This window comes from Bombina bombina, chromosome 1 (assembly GCF_027579735.1).
Source record: "Bombina bombina isolate aBomBom1 chromosome 1, aBomBom1.pri, whole genome shotgun sequence".
NCBI lineage: Eukaryota > Metazoa > Chordata > Amphibia > Anura > Bombinatoridae > Bombina > Bombina bombina.
The window spans coordinates 980,827,840-980,850,728 of record NC_069499.1 but is presented as its reverse complement, the minus strand read 5'-3'; the positions used below and the strand labels follow the sequence as shown (position 1 = coordinate 980,850,728).

Here is a 22,889-nt window from a genome sequence, read left to right as displayed (position 1 = left end):
AGACTTTATGAAACACAGGACTTCTTGAACGATTTCGGACTAGTATGGCAGCAATATGACTAGGATTAGGCACAAAAGACATGTTGATCCTCAGAGAGATTGAGATATTTGGAAAACAGCTACTCGCATTGACATACCCAACAATATTATAAGCAAGATTTAAGACAGTGACACTGCTTTGTGTGAAGAAGACTCCATGAACATCAAGCAGTTCTCAAGTCTCAGTAAGGAGTCTCCCTTGAGATTTGGGTAGAAAAGGTGTGATTTGTACTTGAGATGCTATTAGATTTCCTAGTGAAGTGTGGACTCCTTTTCCTCCTCCTCCATGGCGGGCACAAAAAACTAAGTGTGGATACAAATATCTGCCGGAAATTTGCAGATACCAGGTTGTAGAGGATAGGGTTAACGGTGGAGCTGACGTAGAACAAAACGTTGGTCATCATGTAGAAGTAATGGTAGAAGTCGTGCAATTCACTGGGGAGATAAAAAAAAATGGAACAAATTAAGTTCTACAATAAAATACACATTGTCATATAATCATTTACTTGAGTTATCTATTTAACAAAAAATATAATATTTACATACACTCAAGTACGCATTATCTTCATGTATAAATTAACACATATTACAGAATATATCAGATGAATGGTTTACAGATTACATTTAATATATAGATATGATCTAACAAAGATATATGTTGACGTTTGTTTGAGGTTTTTTGGTTCTTTTAAACAAATTATGCTGATTACATACTGCAGACTAAACTAAGGAACATTCTTGGTCAGTGAAAGTAGAGGGCAGAAGACAGTGATTCACTGTTAAACAATCCCAAAACTAAAGAGGAAAAGTACGTAAACTCACTCTTTCGTAATGCTGCGCTAATAAGAGATTAGACTGAAGAGGCTGTGAAGGAGGCTGTGAGTTTATCACAATAGCTTTGCTGCTAGCAAACTCCCAATAGGAAAACTATTACAGCATTCATTGTAAATATAAATCAAACATTCTGTTTTAAGCTGTGATCTTAGATTATTTTTTTTCTTTTGGCCTCTGCTTTAAACAAGACCAATGTGTACTGAAGATTCTTATAATTGGAAAAAAAGGGTATTTGTTATATGTATTTGTTTTAGGGATAGTCATTTCAATAAGAAACCATACAGCAACTGTGTAGTTTAATCTGAAAAGGCTAACTATGCTTTTAGGTGCAGTGTTCAGGAGAGAAATATGGCAGGGCCTTGGAAGTGTTAAAACTCTTAAACTAATCACTTTCCTACAGCTACAAGACCCATACTCTAACTAGTAAAACCTCTTAATTGGCTAGGGGTGGTTAAGTAATCAACCATTTACTTTGTAACTGAGTAAGAGTACAAGTTCTTATGAAACAACATTATTGTCCTTCATTGTTACATCTTAAAAAGTTATTCAACCCACATTTTTTTTTTTTTTTTCAAAAACAGTTTTTATTGGTTTTCCATTTAGATAATACAATAATACAAAGGGTTTCCACTAGACATTTCGTACAATGGTTCGATGAGTCTGTATTTCTCAGTCCATTCTTTAGTGTCCTTCGCCATCTCTTTATGAGACTGAGTATACAAAGTTCTTGTGTGGACAAAGGGGGGTAATAATAGGGGGGAAACCTTACAGTTGGGTTTTAACATAGAGAGATAGGAATAACTTGTCAAACTATAACATGAAAATAAAAGTAACAACTGGAAACTGAATGTTGTGTTTATAAGGTGGTCAAGCCACTTACTATCATTGTGTCAAAGGAATTTAGCTAATTTCTTGGCAGTGTTCTGCATGTCTATCTTATCTCAGTATCAGGTCCTAGCCTTAGTCTGGGTGTCTCCCAATTTAAAGGTATTATTAAGCGTTGAGTGTATTAAGGATAGATTCCCAATAAAACTTGACGTCTAGGAATAGATCTAGTTGGTTGCGTCTGTAATAACCGTATTGTTCTAGTTGTATGGTTTCTGAAACTTTTGATAGCCATTGTTGGCTAGATGGGACTAAGAGGGATTTCCAGTTTTGTGCTACTAAGGCTTTCGCACTGCTTAAGCATATTGTCAACAGTGTGGATCTTATTTTACATTGGTTCTCCGGTCTTAGATTTAACAATAATGTAGGGGTTAAGGTGAAGTCGTTATCCATAAAGTGTTTTAGGTGAAATTCTACTGATCTCCAGAAAGGTGTTATCTTGTCACATTGCCACCAAATATGTACCATTGTCCCCCCACATTTTTTCTTTTATGATTCAGATAGAGCATGCCATTTTAATAAAATTTACAATTTACTTATATTATCTTATTTATTTTATTCTCTTGGCATTATTTGTTGAAGAAACAGCAATGCACATGGGGGAGCAAATACAATGATATATATATATTTGCAGCCACCAATCAGCAGCTCCTGGGAATGCTTTTTTTAACAAGTAGAACAAAACAGTAAATTGGAAAGTTGTTTAAATTGCATGCTGTCTCTGAATCATGAAAGAAAAAAATATCCCTTTACAGAATGTTAAAGTATATTACAGTTTTTGTTGTTTGGAAAATAAATGATCCTGTACCAAAGTAATGACATAAATATTTATTTTTTATGTTTGTGGAGTGTGCAGAACTACTAATTGTCCCACAGAACAAAGTAAAACTGGGGATCACCTTAACCCTATCCATAAATATCTGGACACATACCTCCTGGACCAAAGGTCTGCTGACTGCACACATCCCATATACTGCATACATGCAGGACAACCCAACTCCACACCATATAACATTGTCAAGCACCCACACCCTGATTACTGACTGACAAGACATCTGGTCCTGGGATGAATAAAGTGAAAGTTGAGATATATGGGTGTGTCACAGTCCTCCAATAGAGCAAAAGTCAAAACAATCAGCTGTTAGTCTGAAGTTGTTTTGTTTAATGCCTCTTTAACTTTGCCAGATTTAGAAACCGATTTTGAAAGAGCCAAGAGTGCCCTCTAATAATTTTCCCAGCAGCCTAAAATACATGTTATTTGTTTAATAATTCTCTAAATAAAACTGGATATCCAAGCTACAGAGAGGCTGCTCTTTCTCCATTATGCTAATCTAAAAGAAAACTTTCTAAAAACTGTCTATACATGGTATCTTCTTCACCCAACGCGACTATTTGCTAGTAAAAGGGCCGTTAGTGAGCTATGTTTAAGAGGTCGTGGGGAAAGAGGAACACGTTTTCACATGTGGTGGCAATGTCGGCATGTAGCACAGATTTGGCCCCAAGCCTCTGAATTTGTAACTATCATCTTTAATATACAAATTGACCTCACCCCTTCGCAGGCTCTGATACATGACAACATATGAGGTTTATCACAGTTTAACAGTAAGCTTGCTATGACCATTTGCACTGCAGTTAGATTGTGTATCGCCAGATGTTGGAAGAAAGGGGTTCCTTATTTTTCCCTGATCATCCGTAAGATTGAATACATTTATCAAATGTCCAGCATTTCAGCAGACTTACTAGCAAAAAAGGACCACTTTCTTTTGATCTGGGAACCTTGGATTATGTACTCTGAGGCCTCTTCTAGAAACCTACATAGATTACGACCCCACATTAGACATGTGCGTTTTGTTTTGGACAAATTCGGAATTCGCCTGATTCGGAGATTCGAATGCATCCGAATTTCCGAATAGGCACATCCCAAAAAATTCAGAAAAATTCAGAAAATGAATAAATTAGTTTCCAAATGGTCGGATTCATTATTCATATTCATAATTTTTAATTGTTTCTAAACCACAGTTCCCAGACACTAACTCTAAGTCTATAATAAAGCTATTCACCCCTAAACCACCATTCACCGACGTCGCCGACATTAACTAAACCTATTAACCCCTAAAACCACCATCCCAAAATATTGCCAACACAAACTAAACATATTAACCCTTAAACCGCCGTTCCCAAACATCGGCGCCACTAAATAAAGTTATTGGCCCCTAAACCGCACCCCCCACATCCCCAACACTACCTAAACCTATTAACTCCTAAACCGCCATTCCCTGACATTGCTGACACTAACTATATCACTAAATAAACCTATTAACCCTAAACCGCTGTTCTGAAACATCGCCGACACAAACTAAACCTATTAAACCCTAAACTGCTGTTCCCAAACATCGGAGACACAAACAAAACCTATTAACCCCTACACCGCACCCCCACATCGCCAACACAAACTAAACCTATTAACTCCTAAACCGCACCCCGCCACATCGCCAACACTAACTAAATCTATTAACCCCTAAACCGCTGGCCCTCACATCGCAACAAACTAAATTAAACTATATTAACCCCTAAACCTAACACCCCCTAACTTTAAACCTAACCATAACCCTAACCCTAAACCTAACACCCCCTAACTTTAACATAATTAAAAATAGACCTAAATTAAAGTTAAAATTATTAACTAAATAAATAGTATACCTATTTAAAACTAAATACAAAGTAACTTACCTGTGAAATAAAAACATAAGCTAGCTACAATATAACTAATAGTTATTGCGATGTGGGGGGCGGTGGTTTAGTGGTTAATAGGTTTAGTTAGTGTTGGCGATGTGGGGGGTGCGGTTTAGGGGTTAATGGGTTTAGTTAGTGTCGGTGATGTTGGGGAACTGTGGTTTAGGGGTAATAGGTTTAGTTAGTGTTGGTGATGTTTGGGAACAGCAGTTTAGGGGTTGATAGGTTTATGTAGAGTTGGCGATGTGGGGGGGTGTGGTTTAGGGGTTAATAGTTTTAGTTAGTGTCGGCGATGACGGGGAATGGCGGTTTAGGGGTTAATAACTTTACTTTGTGATTTAGTTAGTGTCGGCGATGTGCGGGGGTGGTGGTTTAGGGGTTAATAGGTTTAGGTAGTGTTAGTGATGTGGGGGGACGGCGATTTAGGCGTTAATAGCTTTATTTAGTGGTGGCGTGGGTGGCGGCGGCGGTGGTTTAACATAATTTTTTTCGGCCGGAACATTAGTAAGAAATAATGATTCGGTCCGTAATAACGATTCGGTCCGACATTAATAATAATTCAGTAACGTTTCGAATGAATACGAATTTCAAAATTCGGAAGGACACGGATAAATCCCAAAACCGAATACACATATTGAATTATTACGAAGGTCTCGAACCAAATTTTTTTTTACGACCCGAAGCGAAACAAAGCAAATCGATTTTTTCAATCGCACACAAGTCTACCCCACATAACAGGCAAAATAGGCATACTTAATACTTTACCTCACAAAATCGCTCAGCTAGATAAATACACTCAATATAATTATAACTGGATAAATCAATCCTTGTTTTCTTAAATAAGCAATAACATGTAACAACACTTGTGAGATGAGCCTAACAGCTTTGGTGAATGTATATTTATTTTGCCTGTAACAGCTACAAATTATCCTGCAAGTCGTTTATTTACAATTTCTGTGCAACGACTTTTGTAAATGTTTTTCTTTTTTGTGAAAACCTAAAAACCTAATAAAAATTGTTTAAAAATAAATAACATTTGCAAAATAATTATTAAACAAGATTTGCTTTAGGGTTGCTGTTTCAGTGGTGCAAAATAAACTCTTTTTTTTTTAGGATATTTTGGCACAAATTTTGTCATGTTTTGCGTGCAGAGTTCATCTCAGTGCATTTGGATTAAATCCATCAATGTCACGGAGCTCTGAGGCATATTTGCACGCCATGGAGGAGATGTAAATTTCTAATTAAACAACACGGTGATACTCTTGAAATTATGCATATAGTAATACAGATAAATAAATATTACACCACTTAAAAGCTGTATACATTTATTCCCCAAGCACAGAAATTTGTCTCTCTGCCCTAATCCCATGGCAGGAAATATTGAAAGCATTGCAATTAATTGTGCTTTTAAGCAGACTTAATGAAAGCAAAATTGAATTAACAACATGAGATTGGCTTTGAGGCTCTTGGTCTCATCCATCCATTTTATATTGAAAAACTTGACCTTGCTACTGGGTTTGGCAAATAACAATATAGTGAAGTCCAAGCAATTTAATTCTGAGGGCCCAAAGGAACATTTTCACTGTCTGTTCATTTTAAATAGCTTAGCAAATGCTGCTAGAAAATATATTGCTCAATTATTTAGCAAGCAGCTGCACCTATCAGGAATGTTCTTATCACTCATCCAACAAGTCTGTTATAAACAAGGGGGAAGAATTGACTACACCAAACACGAATAGGGGAGGAATCTGTTTGAATTGTTACAGTATATTTTTAGTTGTAAAAAATAGTTAAATATATATTTTTGCCAAACTTAAAGTCTCCATTGATCAGCATTTGTCAGAATTCAATGTGTCTTTTTTTTTTTGGTCACAATCTGTATGATTTAATATTAAACATGGAAGATTAGTTGGGACATTCGGCAATGATGCTCAACATGATAAGAACAAACTTCTCTTCTATTCATTCTCTACCAAATCCATCTCTTTTCGGTGTCTCCTTCTCATTTGCAATGGAAAGTTAGGTATCTGCCCTGTTCCATTCAACTAATTATACCACTTGGTGACTAAGACACCTCATTCTCTCTCATCTCTTAAAACTGTAGCCATAATGCTAATTACAATTTTATATTAAAACACTTTGGTCTCCCTTAAAATCCTGGGCAACAGTAGATCCTCCTTCTTCAGTACTAGGCCTCAGACCATGGACTGCCTCCAGGGATCCCTTCAATTTATATAAAAACTAAAATAATGAATTTTGATTGTTATATAAATAAACCAATCAAAATTGTGAATGGGCAGGCAAACTATTAGAAATTGAGCATGTCCACTCTTCCCTCATTCGACTGGTTAGTCACTATTAATTTATCATACCATGGTGATTCATTGCTGATGGCCAATAGGATGCTTAAGAAAGAAGATTCCTCTACTAATGTAAGGAGATTTTTTGGGGCCGATTTATCATTGTGTGGGTGGACATGATCCGCTGTAGCCGATCATGTCCGCCGCACATCAATAAATGCCGACAGCATACGTGTTGGGGGGTTAAGATGGACTAAGATTTCATGTAATAAGGAGGTTTGTGATGTAGGTGTCTTGTGAAGGGTAGGTTGTCATGGGAGGGAGGTCTTACATAAAGTGGGTATGTATATAGTTAAGGGGGTGTTTGTAGTGGGGGGCATGGGGAGCTTGTTAGGTGTTAGGGGGGATTATGGTGGTGGTCCAGTAATTGCAGCTATGGTTATAAGAGGTGGGGTGATATAATTTTGGTTAGAGTTATTAGATGTGGTCGACTAAAATCCCATTAACGGTAACTGACACTGGTAAGCAAAGATTGTGTATACAGATATTAGTGATGGGGGGCCGGGTAAGCTTTGCTTTATTGTGATTTTGAACTGATTCCCATATATGCTTTACAGTGATAGGGACAGAATCGGGGTGGATGATCTTTTTTTTGCTTTAATTGGATTTTTTGGGTAGGTGCTGTCATGCAATTATGGTTTTCACTAGATATAAATAATGTAGCAATAACTGTGCAGCAGCCATCACTATGTACAGACATGATTATGCTACATAGATTAGGTGCCTTGACATATCAAGTTATCTCCATATAACCTTATCTTTTCATCACTCTCAAGTCTTAACAGGTTTGTAATTCTGTGTTGGTGCAATGTTTATCTTGATTGTGAGCTAGCCTACAGGTTGCTCAGATATTTAAAAACACTTTATATGTAATAACATATGAACATGATTAATTAATACATACCTTACAAAGTAGTTATTTTCTTATGGAAGCTAAATTTTGGGCTAAATAAAGCTGCAACTGAGGTGGTGAGTAGATGTGGACACATTGTGCCTATAGGCTGCACTTCACTGACAAGGCCCACAGAAGGCCAAAATGTGCATCTGAAGTTCCAGTGTCTGTAGTTCAGTGAAGGATTGCCTGGTATTTCAGGACTTACCCGCCTCCTAAAAATAAGCCCGACACGTAAAACCCCAATATCTGCCATCAAACCCACATTGGAACTAATAATAAAAGTTATAACCCCAAAACTGACAACCCCCCACAACGCAATATGCCTAATTAAACTAGTAACCCTTAATCCGACATTCACACACATCACAAACTACCTAATAAAAGTATTAACCCCTGAATCCGCAAACCTCAACATCGCAAACTACCTATTAAAACTATTAACCCCTATTCCGCCATTAACCCACATCGCAATAAACCTAATAAAGTATATTAACCCCTAATCCGCCATTAACCCACATCGCAATAAACCTAATAAAGTATATTAACCCCTAATCCGCCATTAACCCACAACGTAATAATCCTAATAAATCTATTAGCCCCTAATCCGCTAACCCCCCACAACGCAAATAACTAATTAAATTACTAAGCCCCCTAACATAACGCCCCCTAAATTAACCCACTTACCTAAATTAAAAAATATTAACACCTAGAGCACGACGGCTTTTAACGCTGAAAAAAGGGCAATTATTTTTGGTTAACTTAGATTTTTTACATTTTTCGCAGGATTTGTTTTTTTTGTTGTAATTTAGATTTTTTATTTTTTTTCATAGTGTTAGGTTTTTTAAAATTTGTAATATAGATATTTTAATTGATAGTTTTTATATTTTATTAGAATAGTAAGGTTAGATTAATTTATAGTTTAATGTTATGTTTTTTTTTTCCCACTGGTAAGTTTTTATTTATTTAAATAGAGTTATATTGTAATTTTAATTTAAAGTTAGGGGGGTGTTAGGTTTAGGGGTTAATAGTTTAATTAAGTGTTTTGCAGTGTGGTGGGCCCAAGGTTTAGGGTTTAATAACTTTATTTAGTGGTGGCGATGTCGGGAAGCAGCGGAATAAGGGGTTAATAACTTTATTATAGTGGCAGCAATGTTGGGTGCGGGGAATAGGGGTTAATAACTTTATTATAGTGGTGGCGATATTGTGGTGCAGGGAATAGGGGTTAATAACTTTATTATAGTGGCGGCGATGTCGGGGAGCAGCGGAATAGGGGTTAATAACTTTTATTAATGCCGGCGATGTCGGGAGTGTCAGATTAGGGGTTAATAAATGTATTTAGGTGTCAGTGATGTCGGGGGCAGCAGATTAGGGGTGTTTAGACTTGGGGTTTATGTTATGTTTAAACGTAACTTTTTTCCCCCCATAGACATCAATGGGGTTGCGTTACAGTGATTTTTCATTCCGCACTTAAGGTGTTTTTTCCTAACACTCTCTCCCCATTTATGTCTATGGGGGAAAGCCTGCACGAGCACGTATTCTCAGCCCTTGGCTTTGTGCGGTATGGAGCTTAACGCCACCATATCGCATGCACAAGGAGGCTTTTTAGAAACTCGTAATGGCAGCGCTATGGGGGGTAATATATCGCAACTTTATTTGCGTTGATTTCGCACCCTGTTTAGCTCAAAACTTGTAATCTAGGTGAATGTTACAATTAAAATAAAAAAGCAAACATTACTTAAAAATAAAAAAAAACTAAATTTAAATTAATCTAAGATTACAAAAAATAAAAAAAGTCTAAGATTACATAAAATAATAAACCAAATTATCAAAAAAAATCTAATCCCTAAGAAAATAAAAAAGCCTCCCCCAAATAAAAACACCCCATATCTAATACTGAACTACAAATAGCTCTTAAAAGGGCCTTTTTGTAGGGCAATGCCCTGAGTTAAACAGCTCTTTTCCTTCAAAAATACTAAGCCCCCCCTCTAACAGTAAAACCCCCCACCCACAAAACCCCCCAAAATAAAAAAAACTAACACTAAAAAATCATAAACTACCCATTGGGGCATTTATATGGGCATTGCCCTTAAAAGGGCATTCAGCTTTTTTTACTGCTGTTAAAAGGGAATTCAGCTCTTTTAAGAGTGCCCAGAAATCCCTAATCTAAAAAAAAACAACCCCCCCAAAAAAAAGCCTAAGTCTAACCCCCCAAATAGGTACTCACTGTTCCTGAAACCCAGCGTAGAAGGTCCTGTTCCCGGCTGTTAAAATCAGTCAATAGGATTTAAGCAGCTCTCATTCTATTGACTGATTTGAATCAACCAATAGAATGAGAGCTGCTTAAATCCTATTGTCTGATTTGAACAGCCAATAGGATTTTAGCAGCCCTAATTCCTATTGGCTGATTCAAATTTTTCAGCCAATAGGAATGCAATGGTACCTCCAGTATAAAAGGGATACCTTGCATTTCAATCCTCAGTGTGTGGTGGACAATCGCATGAAGAGGACCTCCACGTTGGATCGATGGACCTCTGTCTAGACCTCCGCCTGGAGCTCCGCCTTGGACCTCCGCCTGGAGCTCCGCCTTGGACCTCCGCCTCTGTGCATCGCCGCTCCGCCTCCACAGGGATGAAGAAGATGCCGGTCCCACGATGGATGAAGATGAAGCCATCTGGATGAAGAGTGACCTTTCGCTGCCTGGATGTCCGGACTTCAGGAACTGTAAGTGGATCTTCTATGGTTAGTGTTAGGATTTTTAAAACTTTTTTGGGTGTTTTTTTTTTTTTTAGTTTAGGGTTTGGGCTTTTTTTAAAAGAGCTAATTGCCCTTTGCAGGGCAATGGAAAAGAGCTAAATGCCCTTTAAAGGGCAATGCCCATACAAATGCCCTTTTCAGGGCAATGGGTAGCTTAGGTTTTTGTTAGAGTTAGGTTTTTTTATTTTGGGGGGTTGGTTGGGTGGTGGGTTTTACTGTTGTGGAGTCTGTGTTTTTTACAGGTAAAAGAGCTGTTTAACTTAGGGCAATGCACTACAAAAGGCCCTTTAAAGGGCTTTTGGTAGTTTATTGTAGGCTAGGTTTTTTTTTTTATTTTGGGTGGGCTTTTTTATTTTATAGGGCTATTAGATTAGGTGTAATTCTTTTTTTATTTTGATAATTTCATTTCTTATTTTTCATAAGTTAGTGTTTGTTATTTTTTGTAATTTAGTAATTTTTATTTTTTGTAATTAGATATTTTGTAATTTTTATAGTAGTGTTAGGATTTTTTTTAAGATGTATTTTAGTTTTCTTTAATTGGTAGTTAGTTTAATTTTAGTTTAATAGTTATCTTAGTTAATTGTTAGTTTAAACTTAGTTTTTTTAATTTGACAGGTAAGTTTTAATTTAATTTAAGATAGGGAAATTGTAATTTTATTATAAAGTTAGAGGGGCGTTAGGTTTAGGGGTTACTAGTTTAAATTAGTTTATTGAGATGTGGGGGCTTTTGGTTTAGGGGTTAATAGTTTAATTTAGTATAGTTCCTTGTGGGGGGCTTGCGGTTTAGGGGTTAATAGGTTTATTATAGTGGTGGCGGTGGCGGGGAGCGGCGGAATAGGAGTTAATATCTTTATTATAGTGTGGGCGATGTTGGGGTGTAGGAGAATAGGGGTTAATAACTTTAAAGCAAGGAAATGAAGGAATCCGGCACTTCTTGAAGTTTTAAGAGCAAACAGTTTTATTGGCAGGTAAAATGAAAAGCAAACGTAATGCATAGCAGCCCCAGCAATTTAGTCATTGCGGCACAGCAAACAACAAGTTAGCATGGATGGTGGTCACTAAAGCTGACGTATTTCGGCATCCCACGCCGTAGTCATTAGTATAGTGGCGGCGATGTCGGGGAGCGGCGGAATATGGGTTAATACATTTTATTAGTGGTGGCGAAGTCGGGAGCGGCAGATTAGGGGTAAATAACTTTAATATAGTATTTGCGATGCGGGAAGGCCTCGGTTTAGGGGTTAATAAGTAGTTTATGGGTGTTTAGTGTACTTTGTGACACTTTAGTTATGAGTTTTATGTAACAGTTTTGTAGCGTAACACTCATAACTACTGCTCTCAGATTGCGAAACGGATCTTGTTGGTATAGGCTGCAATGCAAGCTTTATAGCCTCACCGCAAAACTCGTAATGGCTGCGTTATGGAAGTCCCATGAAAAAAACGTAATTTTTACGAGTGCGGGACTGGCGTTGCGCTACAGGCTAAAAGGCTTGTGGTACAGCTATACCGACAAGACTTGTAATGGCTGCGGTGCTGTTTTAACACCAAAATTAAAAAATTTTCAGCGTTAAAACCCGAACGCAAAACTTGTAATCTAGGTGTTAGTTATTTGCGTTGTGGGGGTTTGACGGATTAGGGGTTAATAGATTTATTAGGATTATTGCGTTGTAGGTTAATGGCAGATTAGGGGTTAATATACTTTATTAGGTTTATTGCGATGTGGGTTAATGGCGGATTAGGGGATTAATATACTTTACTAGGTTTATTGCGATGTGGGTTAATGGCAGATTAGCGGTCAATATACTTTATTAGGTTTATTGCGATGTGGGTTAATGGTGGATTGGGGTTAATATCCTTAATTAGTAATTGCGGTGGGGGTTTGCGGTTGATAGGTAGATAGATATTGCACATGGGTTAGGTGTTAGTTATTTTCAGGAGGTAGATAGAAATTGCGCATGTGTTAGGTGTTAGTTAATATTTTCAGGCAGTTGCGGGAGTTACGGTGCTTACATTTTCAGTGCAAAGCTTGGAGTAAAATTTCTCCATTTTTGCCGCGTAAATCCTTGCGCTGAATATGTGATACCGATTTGCGAAGCGGGTCTGTGTTAGCTTATGGGAGTAAACATTGTGGTTGACATTTATATGCGGCGCTGTATATGTGACATCAAAACCGCGTAAAAACCGGCGTCACCGGCTTTTGCAGGCCGACGCCGCATATGTAATCTTGCCAGTAGATTTTATTTTTTATTTTCCTGCCCAAAGTATGTTTCATCTACTATAACCTATCTATTGTTTTACTCTGATCTTGCATTTTTTGTTGCCCCAAGTGGCATCATGGGAGCAGCTACACTCTTCCTATACTGTTTCATGGGAAGCATATTTCTTGGGTTCATTTACACCTCAGATACTATTTATATTTTCATGATGTGTCTAATTGCAATTACATGCTGTATGACACTCCATTGTCTTCATCTTGACCTGTTAACTAGCCATACTACTAATTCTAGAACTTATCCTCTCTATATCCTTGGCTGCTAAAGTCGGTTCATTTCTAGTCTTCCAGATTCTCTCCTTTTCTCATTACAACATTTCCTCAAGTAAACTATTAAAGAAGCATTAAATTGATAGTAAATTAAAATGTTGTAAACATACCAGAATACCCAAAATGTAATATTGAACTAAACTGCTGCATTATTATTTTTTTTTATAAATGTGACTTCCTATGTTTTAAAAAAAAAAAGTTTTTCTTTCACTGTTGTGTGTTTTTCACTTCTCCCCCTTGTATTTTCTTTTATGTAGTGTAGTGAAGGTATGGAGTGGTCCCACCCGCTCTATACATAGTAGTAAATGTGACCGCACAAATGATTTCATAGAAGCTACAGAGAAAATAGAGAGCCGTGTGGCTTCTCTTCTGATTGGGTAACAGTGCAAAACATCAAAATAAGAAGAAAAAAAAAAACTCGCACTAGTGGAGTGGCAGGTAAACAATAAGTAAAATAGTAGAAAAATAGAAGAAATTAGAAACAACTTAAACAAAATTCTATGTATTACATAGCAAATTCTATTAAACTGTAAACAGCAAAACCCACGCTTTGCAATTCCTTTAAGAAGGCCCTTGACCACTAAAACCTATAAATAGACAAGACCAATGAATCTTGCAGAAAGGCTGGACCTATAAATTCTTAAGGAGACTCAAGACTGCAGAAAAGTAAACCAAGGATCATAACAAGAGGCCAAGAACTAGTAAATCTGGAGAAAACCCAGCACAAGAATGCAATAGATAATCATCACCAAGTACATTTAATATAATGTTCATGTGCTAACAATAATATGTAATACCTAAAAGTTTACACAAGTAAGAAAGAACCTAGGAAGAACCTAGGATTTACAATTAATATGTGTGCATTTCAAGAATGAATTATTTCAGCAGACTGATATTGTAAATTATGTAAATGTGTTACAGCTGTATAACTACTACAATTATAAGCAGAACGTTGTTTCTTTGACACTCCATCCATGAGAACTTAAATAAATATTGATTCAGTAATTCTTAATCCACTTAACACAGTGGCAGACACTTTAAAACATTGTGCTGCTTCTGCTAATAATCTGCTAATTGCTTCAATAAACTGACACAGACGATGCTACATTGCACATTGATATCATTTTGATTGTTTGGTAAGGTGTCTGTGTGCCTCTTGTCAATTTTGAAAGGACCTAAATAAACCTACTGTAAATGAACATTTCTCACGGCCATTCAGAAATCAGTTTTCATGATTTATTACTTAAAAGAAATATAAAAAATGTGCAGCCCATACTGGCATAAGCTGCCAAAACTCAGTGTTGTAATTATAATTTATTTGTAAAGCACCAACATATTCTGCAGAAATATTACATAGGTGTATTATGCTATAGCACAATTTACAAAAAATAAATTATAAAATTATAGAAGGGCAGAGGTTACTACCCATGAGATTTCACCTAATGTAGGTCACCTTGTAAAAAGGTGATATACAATACAATAATGCTCATGAGTTCATATGCTAAAGGACAAGGTTCTTATAGGTTGTAAGTGTTACTAAATAGTAGTGTTTTAAGGGAACACTTGAAGCTCTGAAAGCTTGATAGGTACAGTTCCTGGAATTTCCTGTAGGGGGATGTAAAGAGGTGACAGAAGAGGATAACCAATTTAGGCATTGGGCAGAGCAAAGGGGTGGCTAGAAGAATATTTGCAGACAAGGGCTGAGATATAGGAAGGAGCAGTGTTTTACAAGGTATGGTATGCCAGCGTTAGGATTTTATTGTTGAGGCTAAAGAAAGTCAGTGGAGGGATTGGTAGAGTGGTGCAGCAGATAAGGAGTGATGTTAAAGCAATATCAGTTTGGCACAGGCATTTATGAGTGATTGCAGAGGGAACACATGGTAGCTTGGTTGACATGAAAGGATGCAGTTGCAAAAGTCGTAGTGGTATATGACAAAAGAGTCAATTAGAACTGTCCAAAAGATTGTATGTGGTGAAACGATAGTCAAATATAACCCCAAAACAGGTTGGAGTGATCACAGTATTGTAAACAGTTATTGAGATTTGTGGTGTGAGAATATTTGATGAAGATGGAATTAGGAAGAGCGCGGTTTTTGAGACTTTAAGCTAAGGAGCAGTGTAGATTAGGTGCAGAGAGCTAGAATTGTGTCTTATCAGAAGGGGGCCAAGAACAGAACTTTGTGACATCAAAGTTAAGGAAATAGGAAGAGAACCACTAGAGGGCTGTTGTGGGTTTGGAGAAAAAGAGGGTGGACAACCGAATGGAGCTTGAGGGCCTGTGTTTCTGGCGAGCCTAAAGACCGCTGCTCCATAACCCTGTCCGAGTACGATCGGGTTGATTGACACCTCCATGCTGGCGGCCGATTGGCCACAAATCTGCAGGCGGCGTTGCACCAGCAGCTCACAAGAGCTGCTGGTGCAATGCTGAATACGGAGAGAGTATTGTTTTCCGCATTCAGCGAGGTCTGTCGAACCTGATCCGCACTGTTGGATCAGGCCCGACAGACCTTTGTTAAATAAGCCTCTAAGTGCTATTGCATTGTCTTGTTATCTTGCATTTGTTGATTATGCAAATCTACTGTGTTGACTGGTGAAGTGATGCTGAGTGCAAAGAGATTATTATGAGTAATGGGGAGTTAGTGAACTGTGGATAAGAACAATACTGGCTAAAGATGTGTGATAGACCATAGGATAAAATAAGCTGGGGCAATGGGAGGGCCAACAATGATGTTGAAATCGCCAAGAATGGGGACAGGTGTATCAGATGAGAAAACCTAGGGTAGCCAGGTGGTAAAGAAGAAAGGTTGGAAACCCAGGGGTGATATGTAGCAGTTACACATAGAAAGACGTGAGGAAACTAATGAACTAATTAACGCCTCGCTGTCTGTTACTAGGCCTGGTGAGTATTCCAAAGTGTACCAGCGAAAGGGATGCACACTTTGGATAGACAAGCAATGCATTTTATGTTTTATGAGTTATTTTAAAGTTATTAATGGGACATTGAATGTTATAAAGTCCATGATTGGGGGCAGAAGTCACAAGCAAATACTAGTATCAAGTAGTAGCAAGATAAGAGTGACTGAAGACTGGGTAAAGGTTTGCAGAACTGAGAGGGTTTATATAATTTTGGAGCAGGTTGGGTAAAGTGAGTTTAGTAATATGTGGAACTCTTATGAACTGATTTGAAAAGATAGAATAGATGGCCCAATAACTATTGGGGTGTAGAGTGGTTATGAGAAAGAGAGCAATTTAGAGACTAAATAGAAACAATGGTTTACTTGCCTTGCTTGTACTTTGCTCAAATCTTGTATAATTGTTATTGTCTCACTTTTAAATGCTTACTTTTAATAATACATAAAACAATGCAAGCAGCTTCTCTAGCTATACTTCAAAAACAAAGGAGGAATGAAAAAGAAGAAAGCTTATATACAGCTATACATCCAGCATAGATCAATCCTAATAAAAATGAACATTTAATAAAATATTAAAATATTTCACCATGACATTAAAATACCCTTGAAAAACTCTGCAATAGCAAGGACGAAACGCGTAGGATCATAGGAACTACAGACTTTGAGTTCGCTTTCATTGAGCCTTTAAAAATGGAGCCGTAAGCTACCGAAGCAGCCGACAGCTAAAATTAATTTATGGCTCCATTTTAGTACCAGGTTTCCATTTAAATATTTTGTGCATTGCGTGCAGTCGCTCTTTTCATGTAGCTGTAAGTTAACGTTGTGTTAATGCTTCGATCTGACATCGGATTTCTTGAAAATCAATTAGTTGCTAAGATATACGCTATAGAATTTACGTTTAACGTCCGTGCTCCTTACCTGTGATCACCTCTCAAGAAAAATAAAGATACACTTATTTATAATACATATTTTTAACAATAATCAAATACTATTTTTTAAAATATTTATATTTACCACTTCATAAATATAAGTGATATGTATTGCTGCCCTAGGCATTGGTTAATTATTATATTTAAATATATACTGATATTTCTATTATAATATAAGTTCATTTCAGTTCCTTATTGAACATTTGTGTAACCAATTACACTCCTAATAGAGTATTATGTCTTCTGCCTATATGGAATTCTAAGAGCAGTGTAACCGCGCAGCGTGATTGTTATTAGTTTGATTTGTTTTCATTCTTGAAATAATTTTATCATTATCATAAATTAGTTGGATCATTTATACATATTTTAATTCAAAGCACAATATATGTTACAGTACCACTTGTGCTAAGAGATTTTAATTTTTTTTTTTAAATAAATATGATATTACTAAGTGTAAATCACTCACACATGTATGGTCATTACCTATTAAGTCAACAATCTGAGTGCAGTGTGTAATCAATATTGCCTTGGTTGTCCCATTGCACAAGTATCACTGAACACAAAAGATCCCTATGACAGAAATTCTGTCAGAACAATCTTATCTAGTCTCACAGTGAAATGTTGTGCAATTATTAAAATTACACTACTGCAAAAAGTATTTTCAGACATCAATCTAATTCATAATTACAGAGCCACCAGAAGTATCAAAACCATCTAGCAATACTACCTCTAGTTTTCCCATGCTGGAGTTTTGTTTTTTTAAATGTAATGCAGATATTTGCACAACTTATGCTGGCACTGATTGGTAATTATCCTCTGTGGACTGAGCATGGAGCATTCCTATCAATCAGCACCACCGTATATGCATCAGAAACATGCATATGATGCCAATAAATAATCCTTCTTTAATGCACTTTGCATTGAAAAGTGTCTTTCAATAGTATGATAAGGCTGTACAGCTCCATCATACTATTGGCTTTATGTCCATTTATTAATAGTTATAAACTAATGTTGTCTATAACCATCTAAAAACTGTATCCATGAAAAAGGAATGGTAAGTAATCTGCTATATGAAGAATACTGTACTGTTATTACACGGACACATAAGCAGATAGCAAAAATAAAAAGTCTCTTATTTATGTTATTTACCTTCCAACGTGATAATACGCTTTGCTAATTTAATTCAATATACAGCCTGGTGTCTGAGGTTAAGGGATTCATTATTAGAAGTAGAAGCCATTGTGACTAGGGTGATCTGTGATGCTGGTTCACAGTTAGATTTAAATGCAGTGAGGGAATTAGAATGTTAATTCTATTGAGCCATGACAAGTGTAATTAGGGCTTATTTGTGAGAGTTGAGGGAGTTAGGATGTTGGTAGCAGATATTCTGGACACCAGATGCACCTTCAGTATACAGGGGTAACACTGATACCTAAATAATATAGGGACTGATTATCTAAAAGTCTCTGGACTGGCGAGATTCTATAAGAAAACTCGTCAGTCTTTCTATTTTCCTTGTGGAATTATATAAAGCCATTTTTTACCCTGAAAACAGGGTGTCTCGCTAATATGCATATACTACATTTTCGTATGAGGGGATGCATACATTACAAAAGCGCACAATTAAAATTATTTAAAAATCATACAAAAGAATAATTTCACCATTCACACAAAAATACATAGGAAAAAAATGTATTATTAAAGGACCAGTAAACAGTAGATTTGCAAAATCAACAAATGCAAATAATAAGGCAATGCAATAGCATTTACTCAGATTGAGCTTGCATTCTATTGGCTGTTCCAATCAGCCAATAGAATGCGAGCTCAATCTGATTGGCTGATTGGATCAGCCAATCGGATTGAACTTCAATCTGATTGGCTGATTCAATCAGCCAATCAGATTTTTCCTACCTTAATTTCGGAATTGAAGGGACGCCATCTTGGATGACATCCCTTAAAGGAACCTTCATTCGTCGTTAGTCGTCGGGAAGAAGAGGATGACTCCGCTCCGCTCCAGATGGATGAAGATTGAAGACGCCGCATGGATGAAGACGTCTATCGGATGGAAGACCTCTTCAGCGCCCCTTGGATAATGACTTCTGCCGCTCCAGATCTCCTCTTCGGTTCCATCGGTGGTCGGCTGGCTGAAGATGGCTCAAGGTAGGATGATCTTCAGGGGGGTAGTGTTAGGTTTATTTAAGGGGGGTTTGGGTTAGATTAGGGGTATGTGGGTGGTGGGTTTTAATGTTGGGGGGGTAGTATTTTTATTTTACAGGCAAAAGAGCTGTTTTCTTTGGGGCATGCCCCGCAAAAGGCCCTTTTAAGGGCTGGTAAGGTAATAGAGCTGGTAACTTTTTAATGTAGAATAGAGTAGGGACATTTTTTTATTTTGGGGGGCTTTGTTATTTTATTAGGGGGCTTAGATTAGGTGTAAGTAGCTTAAAATTGTTGTAATATTTTTTAAATGTTTTTAACTTATTTTTTTATCTTTTGTAACTTAGCTTTTTTATTTTTTGTACTTTAGTTAGTTTATTTAATTTAATTGTAGTTATTTGTAGGTAATTTATTTAATTAATTTAATGATAGTGTAGTGTTAGGTTTAATTGTAACTTAGTTTAGGATTTATTTTACAGGTAATTTTGTATTTCTTTTAGCTAGGTAGTTATTAAATAGTTAATAACTATTTAATAACTATTCTAACTAGCTAAAATAAATACAAAGTTACCTGTAAAATAAATCCAGCTCACTGTGGGATTGAAGTGGATACCCAGAAGATGCCCCTGAGGGGATTGATAGTAGATATCCTATGTGGAACCAAAGTATATGCACATAGCCCAGTATTGTTAAGACAGAGAGACAAGTAAGTAAAGAATAAACTTACAAGATCCAATGCACCTCCAGGTGCATTAACAGCAGGCTGGGACCTAACAGTCGCCCAGCAGACTGGAAAACTCCCAGCAGGTCCTGGTCTTCCTCAGGTGTAATAGCAGCACAGCCCAATTATGTACTCACAAAAAATACACCAAAGATCAAGCAAGTGTATTAAAATGTATAAAACTTTAATAAAAAGCGACGCGTTTCTCAGCTGACTAAGAGCTGTTTCCTCAGGCTAACTTGTCTCTCTGTCTTAACAATACTGGGCTATGTGCATATACTTTGTGTCCACATAGGATATCTACTATCAATCCCCTCAGGGACATCTTCTGGGTATCCACTTCAATCCCACAGTGAGCTGGACCACTGCGAGGCTCCGGCCTGCATCAATAACACCACAGGGTGCGCTGCTCTTGTGAGTATACATCTGGATTTGTGTTTATTGGAGCCACTTATCTTTGCATTACAAGGCCATGTCTGCGCCTCTGTTTTTTCTTTTTTCAATTCTTGCACATGCTCAGTAGGAGCTGGTGACTCAAAAAGTGTAAATATAAAAGACTGTGCACATTTTTTTTTAATGGAAGTAAATTGGAAAGCTGTTTAAAATTACATGCTGTATCTGAATCATGAAAATTTAATTTGACCTGAGTGTCCCTTTAACCCCTTAATGACCACAGCACTTTTCCATTTTCTGTCCATTTGGGACCAAGGCTATTTTTACATTTTTGCGGTGTTTGTGTTTAGCTGTAATTTTCCTCTTACTCATTTACTGTACCCACATATATTATATACCGTTTTTCTCGCCATTAAATGGACTTTCCAAAGATACCATTATTTTCATCATATCTTATAATTTACTTTAAAAAAAATTATAAAATATGAGAAAAAAATGGAAAAAAACACACTTTTTCTAACTTTGACCCCCAAAATCTGTTATACATCTGCAACCACCAAAAAACACCCATGCTAAATAGTTTCTAAATTTTGTCCTGAGTTTAGAAATACCCAATGTTTACATGTTCTTTGCTTTTTTTGTAAGTTATAGGGCCATAAATACAAGTAGCACTTTGCTATTTCCAAACCATTTTTTTTTCAAGATTAGCGCTAGTTACATTAGAACACTAATATCTTTCAGGAATCCCTGAATATCTATTGACATGTATATATTTTTTTTAGTAAACATCCCAAAGTATTGATCTAGGCCAATTTTGGTATATTTCATGCCACCATTTCTTCGCCAAATGCGATCAAATACAAAAAATCGTTCACTTTTTCACAAATTTTTTCACAAACTTTTGGTTTCTCACTGAAATTATTTACAAACAGCTTGTGCAATTATGGCATAAATGATTGTAAATTTTTCTTTGGGATCCCCTTTGTTCAGAAATAGCAGACATATATGGCTTTGGTGTTGCTTTTTGGTAATTAGAAGGATGCTAAATGCCACTGTGCACCACACGTGTATTATGCCCAGCAGTAAAGGGGTTAATTAGGGAGCATGTAGGGAGCTTTTTGGGGTAATTTTAGCTTTAGTGTAGTGTAGTAGACAACCCCAAGTAATGATCTAGGCCCATTTTGGTATATTTCATGCCACCATTTCACCGCCAATTGCGATCAAATTAAAAAAAAAGTTAAATTTTTCACAATTTTAGGTTTCTCACTGAAATCATTTACAAACAGCTTGTGCAATTATGGCACAAATTGTTGTAAATGCTTCTCTGGGATCCCCTTTGTTCAGAAATAGCAGACATATATGGCTTTGGCGTTGCTTTTTGGTACTTAGAAGGCCGCTAAATGCCGCTGCGCATCACACGTGTATTATAGCTAGCAGTGAAGGGGTTAATTAGGAAGTTTGTAGGGAGCTTGCAGGGTTAATTTTAGCTTTAGTGTAGAGATCAGCCTCCCACCTGACACATCAGACCCCCTGATCCCTCCCAAACAGCTCCCTTCCCGCCCCCACCCCACAATTGTCCCCGCCATCTTAAGTACTGGCAGCAACTCTGCCAGTACTAAAATAAAATATATATTTAGGCTTTTTGGGTTTTTTTTTTTAAGCATATTTACATATGCTGCTGTGTAGGAGCCCCCCTTAGCCCCCAACCTGGCTGATCCCCCACCAAACAGCTGTCTAACCCTCCCCCTCTGCCTTAATGGCCGCCATCTTGGGTACTGGCAGCTGTCTGCCAGTACCCAGTTTATAAAAAAAACAGTTGCTTTTTTTATTTTTTCCCCATTTTCTGTAGTGTAGCTCCCCTACCCACCAAAGAACAAACCCCCACCCCCTCCTAGATACCTTTGACTGTTTTTTTTTTAAAAAATAAAAAGATTTACACAAACTTTTATAACAGTCTTTTCTGTAGTGTAGCGGTTCCCACCCGCTCCCGCCCCGTGCACGCGCCCGCCCGCCGCCCGACGTGCACGCGCGCGCGCGCCTGTGCGCGCCCCCCATCGCCCCCGCCCCCGATCCCGCCCCCCTCTACATTACCCGGCCCATCGATGGCCGCCCACCCGCCTCCCAAGTCAGCTCCCACCCACCAACGTTACCGGCCACCGATGTCCGGTGCAGAGAGGGCCACAGAGTGGCTCTCTCTGCACCGGATGGCCATTTAAGGTTATTGCAGGATGCCTCCATATCGAGGCATCACTGCAATAACCGGAAAGCAGCTGGAAGCGAGCAGGATCGCTTCCAGCTGCTTTCCACACCGAGGACGTGCAGGGTACGTTCTCAGGCATTAACTGCCTTTTTTCTGAGGACGTACCCTGCACGTCCTCGGTCGTTAAGGGGTTAAGGAGCATCAACAGTCGTAACAAAATTGTTCACCAAAAAAAAATCTATTTTTACCAAAAATATAAAATTTGTGTGTAAATTACACAGGAAGAAATTTAATTAAATATGCACAGTGTACATTGTAATTTAAGCACACTGGATGTGCAAAACACATAAAAATGAGTACTTATAAGTACAAAATACAAAGCATAATTATTGTTTTATCATAAAATGGGCAGAACATGGGCGGTCCATAGGTGTATTTGTAATTGTCTCCCAAATCCAAGCATAATTATCTAAATATTTCTTTCCTACAGTTCTCACTGTTTTTTCTCACGAATGAAACGGTGGCGAAGTTGTGACAAAAT

General features: G+C 37.4%; 1 protein-coding gene across 1 annotated transcript in view; it reads right to left on the bottom strand.

Moving 5' to 3' along the window:
- Positions 1–221: 221 nt before the first annotated feature.
- NTSR1 (neurotensin receptor 1) overlaps positions 222–22,889 on the bottom strand; it is a 466,932-nt gene continuing 444,264 nt past the window's right edge. Inside the window, exon 4 of the mRNA XM_053716074.1 lies at positions 222–474. Coding sequence (XP_053572049.1) covers positions 222–474 — 253 coding nt within the window. The remainder of the gene's footprint in view (positions 475–22,889) is intronic.